Consider the following 11,711-nt stretch of genomic DNA (forward strand, 5'->3'; position numbering starts at 1 on the left):
TTCTGCCAGTTGATTAGCCAGCCGTGCCGTTGCAGCAGTGCAATGGTCAGGTCCAAGTGGTGTAACAGGAGCTCTGGAGATCCTGCCACCAATAACAGGTCGTCCAAGTACGGCAACATGCGGACTCCTTGCAGCCGCAGAGAAGCCGCCATGACCGCCATCACCTTGGTGAAAACACGTGGTGCTGTCGCCAGGCCAAAAGGTAACGCCCAAAACTGGAAGTGGTCGCTGCGGATTGCAAACCGAAGGAACTCTTGATGGCGCAAAAGAATAGGGACATGCAGGTAAGCGTCCTGTATGTCCAATGACACCATGTAGTCCCCAGGTTCCAGCGCCAGAATGATGGACCGTAGGGTCTCCATCCGAAACTTCGGGACCCGCAAAGACTTGTTGAGTGCTTTGAGGTTGAGAATCGGACGATATGACCCATTGGGTTTCTGTACCAAAAATAGATTTGAATAGAAACCCTGGCCCCTCTGGGAGAATGGAACAGGCACTATAACTCCAGCCTGGAGCATAGTGTGCAATACCTTCCGCAGCTCCGTAGCCTTGTTCCGGTCTGATGGTAGACCCGTGGTGAAGAATCGAGCCGGGGGTCTGTGCCGGAAGGAGAGGGCATACCCGTGGGAGACCACCTCCAGAACCCAAGTGTCTGTCGTAGTGAACGACCAACACCGGGAGAACTGCAGCAGGCGGCCTCCCACCCTGGGATCCCCCAAGGGGAGACCCGGACCGTCAGGCCGCAGGCTTGTCATCTGGCTTGGGGGCCGGACGTCTTGTACTCCATGCCTGTTTCCGGGGCTTGACCGATTTCTTAGGGCCAGCCTGTTGAGGAAACGACTGTGGTTTGGGCCTGCCCTGGGCCCTAGATGACCGAAAGGACGATGGTCCAGAACCAGAAGGAGCAGCGGCCGACGGGAGACAAGCAGATTTGGCTGCCGCCAGCGTGGCCACAATCTTATCCAGATCCGGACCGAAGAGAACTTCTCCGGTAAACGGCAATGCTTCCAGACCTTTCTTGGAATCTGCGTCCGCCTTCCAGGATCGCAGCCACAAGGTGCGACGAGCAGCTACCGCTGCTGAAGAAATTCTAGACACCAGAGTACTAATGTCTAGAGCCGCCTCGTTGATGTAGGTGGCCGAATCACGGAGATTGCCAATCAACTCCGCCTGTTCGGCCGGACAGTCGGAATCAAAAGAAGCCTCTAATGAATCCGCTCAGCGCTCCATCGCTCTGGCAACCCAGCAAATGGCCATAGCCGGCCGTGCTGCCCCCCCTGCAAGGGAATAAGCGGACTTCAGGCAGATTTCTACCTTGCGGTCCGTAGCATCCTTAAGGGAGGACATGGATGGCATCGGCAATGTGGCACTACGGACAAGACGGGTCACGTGAGAATCCACCTGTGGAGGGGATTCCCACTTAGCAAAATAATTATCCGCGAACGGATAAGCCACCGCCAGGCGTCTCTGCGGCTGGTATCTTTTGCCAGGTTGTTTCCACGCCTCCTCTAAATGGTCCACCAACTGACCCGAAAGAGGAAAGACTGTGGCATCGCCCTTCACATCTTTGAAAAAGGCATACTTAGATTTAGCCGCTGGGGGAACTTCGTCCTCAATCACCAAGGCTGTGCGGACCGCCCGAATAAGTCCAGGAATATATACTTTGGACTTAGCATCAGCGTCCTTAGTATGGAGAGGTTCCTGATCGTAAGGATCCAGAATCTCCCCATCATCAGACGTCCCTTCGTCATCCTCATAAGGAGCGGACAGAGACGCCACCGGCCTTTTATGAGGCCGCATCACAGACTCCCCTTGCAACACATCCGACAAGTGCTGTACAGAACTCGTCAGGGAGTTAACCCACGCTGGCTCCTGAGAACCCGGGAGCGGGGAAATAGGGAGACTGTGGGGTACCACCAATTGTCATGGGAACCCCTGCATGGGTGACGACACCACAGACTGCTGGGACAAACCCATCGGAGTAAACGCGGGCTGCGGAGCTAACTGGCCCACTAAAGCTGTTAACGCCTGGGCGAAACAAGCCCAGGGCGGCTCCTGTACCGGTGCTGTAACCGTAATAGGCCGCGCCATGGACAAACACTGCCGGCAAGGCCCTCCGCGCTACCCTCCCCCTCCGCTAACGGTACTTTGCACGTGGTACACTGTAGCCGGAGGGGAAAATCACTTTCAGACATGATGGCACCACGTATGTGACCTCTCTCACCAATTAAGTATTAAATAGGCGAGAGACCACCCTGCAGCACCGCACCGCAAGGGCTTTAGCAGAAAGAACAGGGACAGTAATAAAGCTGACAGTTTAGAGAAGAAAAGTTACAGGCAGCGCTAGCACAGTCACATACAATGCAGAGAAATAACATTTCCTGCACTAACAGCGCTGATCACTCAACTACACAGACACAGCGCCTGGTAGGACACAGCGCTGCATACACAGACCTGAGCCACAGCGGAGGAGAGGTATGCGGGGGGACCCAGACCACGATGCTTCCTTCCAGACTTCCAGCAGCGTTCACCATGCGTTGCAGAGAAGATGGCCGCCGAGGACAGAGAGAAGCTGGCCTGGGGGAGGAGCGCTGACACAGGACCAGTCAGCACAGTGCAGAGAGGGCTGTGTGCAGCGGGGGAGGCGCCGGCTGTGAGACAGGGAAGGCGCGCTCCCCTGGCATGCATTTAACCCCTGGGACGCCGCAGCGCTACCGCTCTGCTGCGGTCCGCTGTCCCAGGGGGTAGTGGAAAGCGCAGGTTCAGTACCTGGCTCCACGCTGCAGCCAGTCCCCAGGGAGCCCCCTGCCTGGGGACTTAGGACCATGTGACCAGCGGGGACCCACCGCGGGACCCCGCTGCTTACCTTTGTCCCCCTTGGATCCGGCCATGGTCCGGAACATCTGGGGTCACACCTGTGACCCCAGATGCTCACCAGCATCCCCGGATCGGTACCGGCGTTCTGGTACCGGCGGGGGTGTAGGGAAGACAGCATGGACGTCAGGACTGACTGTCCATGCTGTACATCCAGATGTGCAGCCACAGCTGCACTGAAGAAAGCTTCAGGGGCTCTTCTAGCCACCACTCCGACAGGTGCACCCGACGCCGGCCGGGCACCAAACTAAACTGAGGTGCCTTGGCCCAGGGGGCGGGGTATAGGAGGGGGACCTAGTGCATCCTGGGAGGCTGAAAGCTTAACTCTTTGGTGCCCTGCGACTGACGTCACACCTATACCCCAAGGTATCCTGTGGATACCCTATGGACCCTGAAGTAGAAATATATATATATATATATATATATATATATATATATATAGAAGGCAACAATAGCACTCACTTGCATTCTCTATCGAGTAAAGAAAAATGAGTTTCATTTAACTAAAATGTACCAAAAATTCTAACGTGTCCGGTAACAAGTTACAGTGTATCCTTGGTGATTAACAGCTTCTCTAGTAAAGACAGGCGGGACTCGTCTTAATCAAATGGGAGGGACTTAACTAAAAGTTCCTGCCCCCCCTTGTAGATGATGTCTCTCGGACACACAGGGAATATGATGAGGTCATTAAGCCCTGCTCTTTATAGGCAAAACAGCCTGGAAGAGGCCATTAAAAGTGCCCCTTGCACCTCCTGTCACCCACAGACTCGTGGTTACACTCCTTTGAAAGAGGAGTCTCGTCTTTTAAATAATGTGACCCCCTGAGAAGTTATTCTCTGGTGATCCTACCTGATCACCAGAGAACACCCCTGCACTGTAGAACCCACTATGAAATCCTGGGATGGGGGGGGGGGGGGGACTTTAATAAACTATGGGGCACCCTTATTTGAAAAAGGATAGTACTCGCTTTTCAAAGTGAGCAACTGCAGAAATACTAGCAGAGCCGGCAGGTTAGTAAGGGCGTTTACATGCACCATCTCGTCCATGATAGCACTTACACACCCGGGGACACCCTCGTATGAAAGACTGGAGTCGCTTCTTTCAAACAATGGGCCTTCTTTCAAACAATGGGCCGCAATGGCGATACTTACGCAGAACAAGCGATTGTGTGCTAATGCGAATGCCACACTGTGCACGAGCAGCAATTGTTTTGCGCCTACGTTCATATGGAGGAACCATTCATAAAGTGAGTGACAGGTCGTCAGCGTTTCCGGATGGGTGGCAAAACGTAGGCATGTCTGACAGTTTAAACGTCTTTTGTGGGCGCTCATAAATTAGCCTCTGTGATCTCCTGTGCCGTATGAGAGCTCTCTGTGTGTCAGGAGCGCTGCATTGTTTGCGGCTGGAACTGGTGGAAGGCGGCCTCCCATGCTGGGGGTTCCGAGGTGGTGGCCTACGCCATCAAGCTGCAGGCTTATTGGCTGGCTGTATTTGGAACCCTTAAATGAGGATCCCTGAGACAAGGAATAAAATTGTCCCTTGGCTTTGCCTTGCAGCCAAAAGAAGCGAAAGCAGAACCCTTTCCACTTAGGAACTATGGAAGGTAGGAACGCAGACCTGGACGCCGGCACAGCAGCTACAATCTTATCTAGCTCATGTCCGAGTAAAATATCCACTGTGAAATTTTGAGTGTCTTGTGACTTTAACAGCAGATGTTAAGAAACTACCTGACATAAAGCCATGAAAAACCTGTGCTTCTTAAAAGTAGCTTCATGATTTGATGCTAAAATTATAAAAGTAGAATCATTTGTTTTGTCTACGTAATGGGGACTATAAAACCCATGGAGAAGCATTTTCGTATGCATGTATCCCAATAAGCGGTTAATGAATTTGCTTTGCACTGAAATCTTGAAGAGGACATCCATAACTGGATCAATATCTGGGCGGACCACATGGATACAGATTTATACAGTTAAGAGTACAAAACACTACTGTGATGGGCATGAAAGTAATATATGGACAAAGGGTTTAATGTAGCAGGCACAAAACAGTACTGTGTTAAGCTTAGGGCGATAGTCCTGGGTACTGAGCTAAATATAGTGGGCACAGAACAAAACTGTGGCAGGCATGAGACTTTAGTTGGGCAGGAGGATTTATATAGCTGGTACATAACACTATTATAGCGGGGGGGTGACTATAATGGTGGATACAAGGCTAGCTATACTGGGCACAGAAGAGTATTGTGGTGGACATGAGGCTGTACTAATGGGCACAAAAGAGTATTGCAGGGGACAGGAGGCTATAACAATGGGGACAGAACAGAATTGTAGTGGGCATGAGGCTATAAAAATGGGCACAGAAAAGTATTGTGTTGGGATAAGGAAATAATAAAGGGCACAGAACAGTTGTTAATAGGAAATATGAACGTAAAGTGCCTACCCTCATTGTTAGCCATTGTATTTTACTTTACAAGAGTAACGCTGCAACGCACGCACATGACAGCGTCACCTCCCAACCCTCCCTGCTTGGCACCTGCACTCCTTACCCTTTGCCTGGACTGTGCGGAGAAGGATAGATTTTTATCACTCTGCTCGTCCTGCCTTTCTCAGGTATATGCAGAGAACAAGTTGCATTCTGTCTAAAGGAATTTATAGCCAATTTATACTTCAGACTTTTACATTTGGAACTTGAATGGCTTCGTTGTCCTGGCTGCAGGAATAGAAATATGAATACAGTACTTTGTACATGATCAGCTGCAGTGACAGGAATCAGAATCAAAATACACGTTTTTTTAATTCTGATATTAAGTCTCAACATACAAATAAAAGAATAGCAAAGCCAGAAGACAAACATTGCTGCATGCAGGTGAGACTGGTTGCTATCTCTACATAACAACATTCACAAAGAACCAGGAGGCCTGGTATAGAGCCATTTTCAATATATATTTCTTTCAATTTTCTTTAGTCATAATCATTCTAGCACCCTGCACCTGTAACAACCCGTGCAGTTCCTGTCTGGGGCGTCGCCCTCTGCTCTGGTGCTTCTAGCACCCTCAGTTAATGCAGAAAACTGCGGAGATACAGACCAGTGTGCTAGAATCACCAAACCGACAGTGACACCCCAGGCAGAAAAGAGGAACTGCACGGGCTGTGACAGGTGCAGGGTGCTAGAATGAACACTAGATATACAATCTGTGATAACCTATGTCTGCTATGTGCCAAGGTCCACAGAACACCCTCAGCAGAGCGAGGCAGGAAGAAAGTCATACAAAAGGTACTGTCGGGGATTAAAATTAGTACAATCTTAATGTAAAACTATAACAAAGCAAAGGCAACATCAATAACAACATTAGGTCACATAACCTTCATGAAAAGACAGCGATCCATCCATGGAAGCGGCTGATATGCCAATATGAGGTTGGGTAAGATATAAGATGTGGGAATGCAAGTTATGCTCTGGGAGACCCTGCGGTGAGGTGGAAAACCTACACAGAGATGGGCAAATGGGCAACTAAAATTTGAGTGGAATGCAACAAAGTGAGTTCAAAACATTTCTGAAGTGTTGGTCTGGTATTTAAAAGAAGAGAGTGTATATATTTCCCCCAGCATTGAAAGAGAACAATGACTCCATATTATGTGTAGATTCCTATCCAGTAGTGCCAAGGAGCCAAAAATAGCACACTGTGAACTTACTCTGCAGGGAATACCTAGGGTGGCATTGCCATGATATGCCAGGCTGTCCAAAAGTGTTGTAAATGTTGTCAGAGTCAAAAACTATGAAGAGGTCAGCCTTATGAGTACTGTGAAAGTATATAAAATGAGGATTCTGTAAAGATCGGCCCAGTGGTAGTCTCAAAGTAGTGTCATGACGCGTTTCATTGTGAATTAACCCACACCTTCATCTTATGAAGTTGTGAGTTATTCCACAATGAAATACATCAATATTCTCAATTTAGAAATTATTTAGAACAGGGGCAGACAAATTGTGGCATTCCAGCAAGCCCTGCCACAGTTTTGCTGTTAGGGCAGGGTACACATATACCAGACTGTAGCACAGGAGATGCACCAAGCCTCGGCAAGTGATAAAATACCAACCAATCACCTACAGTCATTTATCAAACACAGCCTGTAAAATTAGTTAGGAGCTGACTGGTTGGTACTTTATCACTCTCCACGGCTTAATACATCTCCACCATTACATAAGGATCAATGAACTTACACACCTGTACCTCAAGGCATATAATGGAACCCCCTGCCAGTCTGTGACCACCATTCACTTAAGGCCCCCATAATCTTTCCCTTTTTCAATCGATTATGGCAATTCTGCAGTCGATTGAAAAAGGGAAAGATTTTTATACACAATCGATTGCAAATTGCAGAATTGCTGATGTAAGGGGGCCTATACACCAGTGCTTGAACCTAACTGCCGGTGTACTGCACATAGTCATACTCGTCACATGACCTTAGATTGTAAGCTCATTTGGGCAGAGCCATGTTTATCTTCTGTTTTATTTCATCAATAAAATGTGTTTTCATTATGACCCAATTTGCATTTTATAAAGGATAATACATGCAGAAATATCTTTTCTACACACAACCTGTTACAGCTGCTGCCCGCACAAGCCAGCCAGAAGTATGCCACCTTACATTGATGTCACTATGTTACGCACTGGCTCAGACTATGCTAGTATGCTGCCAGTACCCATAAGGGAGATACAGAATAGCGCCACTGAGCTCCATCTCCAGCATCACGCCTCTCACCTCTGATTGCCAAAATATACTATTTTAAAAAAAAACTCTTCTTAATGCAAAATGAAAATATTAAAAAATACCTTACCTGTTCTATCTGCTCTAGTCGGTGACTGACATCATTCAGCATCCAGGTGTCTTCACCCCGCAACCGCCTCTGCTCTTTTCTCCTCTCTTCTTTTTCATGTTCTTCTTTAGCCTTTAATACAGAAAGCAATATCGTAACATCTTTCCATGGATATTATGTACATGCACTTTATCTGCAGTGCCAGTCGCACATAGCCCCCAGCATTATGTGAATATATAGCACATAATCCTGATCTCAACATAATAAAGTTGGCTGCAGTGGTCTCCTCTGTCTCATTCTGCCCCAGGGTCTCGCATTTCTCCGTAAAATAAAGAGTAAAGCGCAGGATTTTGCGCTTTACACGCCTCCTTTAAATGCAGAATGATTTTGCACATAAACGTTATCAGTAATATAAACACTGCTAGGGAGCTCAGACACAACCGTGTCATAGATGTCTCATAAATATGGTATTATCTAACTTACATTTATTATTGAAAATGGACACTTAAAAAGGGGAATATCCAATCAGTTGCGAGTTTACTAAAAATCTCGCATCTGCAGGGTTTTTCCCGCAGGTGGAAGATTTTGGGTATTCAATTGGTTGCAGGGTGTTTGGGCGCCTCCAGAGCAGGTCCAATTTTTCCTTAAATCTTTATTTTAAGAAAAAATGAAGGGACTTGCTTCTGGATCCCTGCAGCACCACCCATAATGACTAATTAAGCAATTGGAGGTTTCCAATTAGCTTAATTAGTCCAATAGATACTCGCCTTCTAGCAGATCTGTCTTCCTTCTCCGATTCTTTGGCATGCTGAAGTCTTCCCTCGGACGTCTGCGGAGTGTGTGAGTGTCCCTAGTCAGTGACCCCGTTAGTTGGGTGTCACCCACTCCTGTGATGTGTGTGCAAGTCCATGACCCCGTCCAGTGTGTTTTGAGTGTGTGTGACCTCAGTGTGCTGTGCAGTCAATCACCTCCAAGCAGCAGCAGACGCAACCAGTTCAGGGAGTGTGGAGAAGCAGCAGCCGGGCACAGCAGAGACCGGAGCAGCCAGAGCACAGCAGAGACCGAAGCAACCGGAACAGATACGTTTTGTTTTTTTCTTCCTTCTCCCCCCTACGTGATTGTGCTCGCAAAGAAACCTGCAATTTTTTTTTAATTGGATACTGCGGTACCTGTAGTAATCCAAAATTGATTGCAGGCAAAAACCTCGCAACCAATTGGATATGCCCCTTAAAACCTTCACAACAGGATGACGACATCATAGATGTAGACACCTGAGGGTAAATGTAATAGGCCGTGGCTTTGAGACATCGGCAAGTCCTGTGCGAGACGGCCCAATGTTTTAGCAAACTTTTATTAGGTAAGACCAGGTTGATTTTGCCTATTAAAAGACAGCTATAGTACTTTAAAACATCGGGCAGTCTCGCACAGGACTCGCCAATGTCTCAAAGCCGCAGCCTATTACATTCACCCCCAGGAATATGCTGACGTAGACAGAATGTTGACATTACCATTAGGGTTAGATTTACCTTCTATACACATTATTAACATTCTGACCATGTCGATATTTATTCAATTTCAGCATGCTGATTAAGTTGACCTGTCTACTACCGACATTATGACCATGTTGACATTCTCATGTCAGCAAAGTATACCAAACCCCAGGACAGTACTAATTCTTAAAGTGCCCACACACTGTCAGATATTTTGCACGATTTGCCAATTTCAACGCATCGGAACGACAAATTGTGCAAATCGTGAGTGTCCACTCACGATGCGCGTACTTGGGGGTCGTACATCGCATCTTCAGATCTTCCCTCCTGCTGGTAAGATCTGGCAATCTCGTTAACGATGCACTGGAAATAGTTAAGGACGCCCGATAGGTCGTTAGTAGATCGGTTGTCAAAATGAACACTTTATGCACGGTATAATCAGTCCAGGGCTGCCAGGGAGTTCAAGGGAAATCGGTGACGACATTGTTCAGTGTGTGGGCACCATAAGGGTGGTACTGCTGATTGAGTGCTGATATTGTTGTGGCACTGCATAGTGCTGATACAATTGTTGGTGGAAGGACAACAATCTGGTAACTTGTGCTGCTGTGTGGGGAGCATGGAGTGGAAAAAGGACAGCATGCACAAGAGGAGAGTAGTGGGCTTATAAGTGCAGCATGCCTCAGTGAAGACATGGGGGCTGGTTAGAGTTGGTACAGTAGGTTGAGCTCCGGTGGCTGGTATGTATGAAATTTGTACATGAAATTCATGAGGTTGGTAAGCGCCGCATTGCAGGAGGTTTGCAAATGTGATATTTCATGGTGGAGAAAAAGAAGTTGATAGGGGTAGTACTGTTTAGTGGCAGAGTGGAGTCCCAGAAAGGTGTCATTTGTAGAAGGTATGGTAGTGGTATTGCTAGCTAGAGGACAATAGAATAGGAAGGGTTGCACCTCTGGATAGAAGGCAGGAGACTAGCAATAATGGCACTGCAGGGGACGTATTGCTGCGTGTATGGCAGGAGGCTGGTAAGGGTGGAATTGTTTGAGAAGGGTGAGGTGGAAGGGGGTATTGCTGGATGTAAGAGAGCGATCTGGCAAGGGTGATACTGCTGGGTCAAAGTCAGGGAACTGGTATTGGTTCCAATGCTGAGTAGTGAGCAGTAGGCTGTCAGTAGTGGTATAGCTGGGCAGAGGACAGGGAACTGGAAGGGGTGGCAAAGCTGAGAAGGCAGGAGTCTAATAGGGTTAACAATGCTGGAATAGAGGCAGGGGAGTTTTGGGAGTAGCAATGCAGAGACAAAAGCAGGGGACTAGTAGATGTAACGATGCTGGGACAAAGACAGGGGATATTGTACTGCTGGGTAGAGGGCAGGGCACTGGTATGGGTGGCACTGCTGAGTACAGGGCAGGAGCTAGTATGGGTGGAATTGAGGAGCAGAGGACAGGGCACTGGTATGGGTGGCACTGCTGAGTAGAGGACAGGATACTGGTATGGGTGGCACTGGTGAGTAGAGGACAGGAGGCTGGTATGGGTGGCACTGCTGAGTAGAGGACAGGAGGCTGGTATGGGTGGCAAGGCTGAGTAGAGGACAGGAGGCTGGTATGGGTGACACGGCTGAGTAGAGGGCAGGGCACTGGTATGGGTGGCACTGCTGAGTAGAGGGCAGGAGGCTGGTATGGGTGAGAGTGGTGAGCAGATAGCAGGGCACTGGTATGGGTGGCACTGCTGATTAGAAAGCACAGGCCGGTAAGGGAGGCACTGCTGAGTAAAGGGCAGGTGCACTGCTGGTTGGAGACACAGGATCTGGCAGAGCAGAGGTGGGTAGTAGTGTGGAGATACAGATAAATCCGGATCAGAAGCTCCAGTACCTGACTCAGCAGCTGCTCCCGGGCTCTCCTCTTACTCTCTTTCCTGTCCTCTATACTCCCCGCAGATTCAAAACTACTCCCGTAAGCTGCCATCACTCTGCTGCCGTACGGCGAGACGCATATGGCCGCAAAATGTAAAACACGATCACCTTTCTGGCTGTCGTAAACAGTCCCTGTACCGTACGCATACAGTGTCTGCTGTCACCCGGGTCCCGCACGTGAACACCGCCATGTTGCTACACCCGGATGTGAAATGAAATATTAAATCAATGAGACGGTTATGCTGCAGTGCTGCACGGTGTTCCCTCACTGCCATCACATCACGTGGTGATCAGACCATGTGACCGCTCTCGTAGGAACAATAGTTAATAATTGGAAAGTGGAAGACTCAACATTTAATTACTCAACCGCAATGATAATAAGTGGGGAGCTATAGGCTCCTAATGCTGTCTCATAGATTGATGTGCGTATGTACTGGCAGATAGGTGATGGGAGAACCAATGAATGTTTTATACTCTACCATGAATGAATGGGGTATATGGTTTTGAGCAGTAGAGAGTAATCGATAGAGATCGAATGATTATGTGCACACACTATACATGTGTATATCTCTACAGATGTGTCCTGCTCAATATGCAGCGAATTGCGCCACATGTGGCGCAAGGCG

General features: G+C 48.4%; 1 protein-coding gene across 3 annotated transcripts in view; it reads right to left on the reverse strand.

Annotated features, from left to right (window-relative positions):
* Positions 1 to 11,276, reverse strand: part of CWF19L2 (CWF19 like cell cycle control factor 2) — a 190,736-nt gene extending 179,460 nt beyond the window's left edge. For all 3 annotated transcript variants that reach the window (XR_015872510.1, XM_088456757.1, XM_088456758.1), the window contains exons 1-2: positions 11,045 to 11,276; positions 7,711 to 7,821 (exon numbers count right to left, since the gene is read on the reverse strand). Coding sequence is in view for 2 of the 3 variants with exons in the window: in XM_088456757.1 (XP_088312883.1) it covers positions 7,711 to 7,821; positions 11,045 to 11,137 (204 nt within the window). In the remaining variant the exon portion in view is untranslated. The remainder of the gene's footprint in view (positions 1 to 7,710; positions 7,822 to 11,044) is intronic.
* Positions 11,277 to 11,711: the final 435 nt, after the last annotated feature.

The sequence above is a fragment of the Taudactylus pleione genome, unplaced genomic scaffold (genome assembly GCF_031769625.1).
Source record: "Taudactylus pleione unplaced genomic scaffold, aTauple2 ptg000711l, whole genome shotgun sequence".
In the NCBI taxonomy this organism is placed as follows: Eukaryota; Metazoa; Chordata; class Amphibia; order Anura; family Myobatrachidae; genus Taudactylus; species Taudactylus pleione.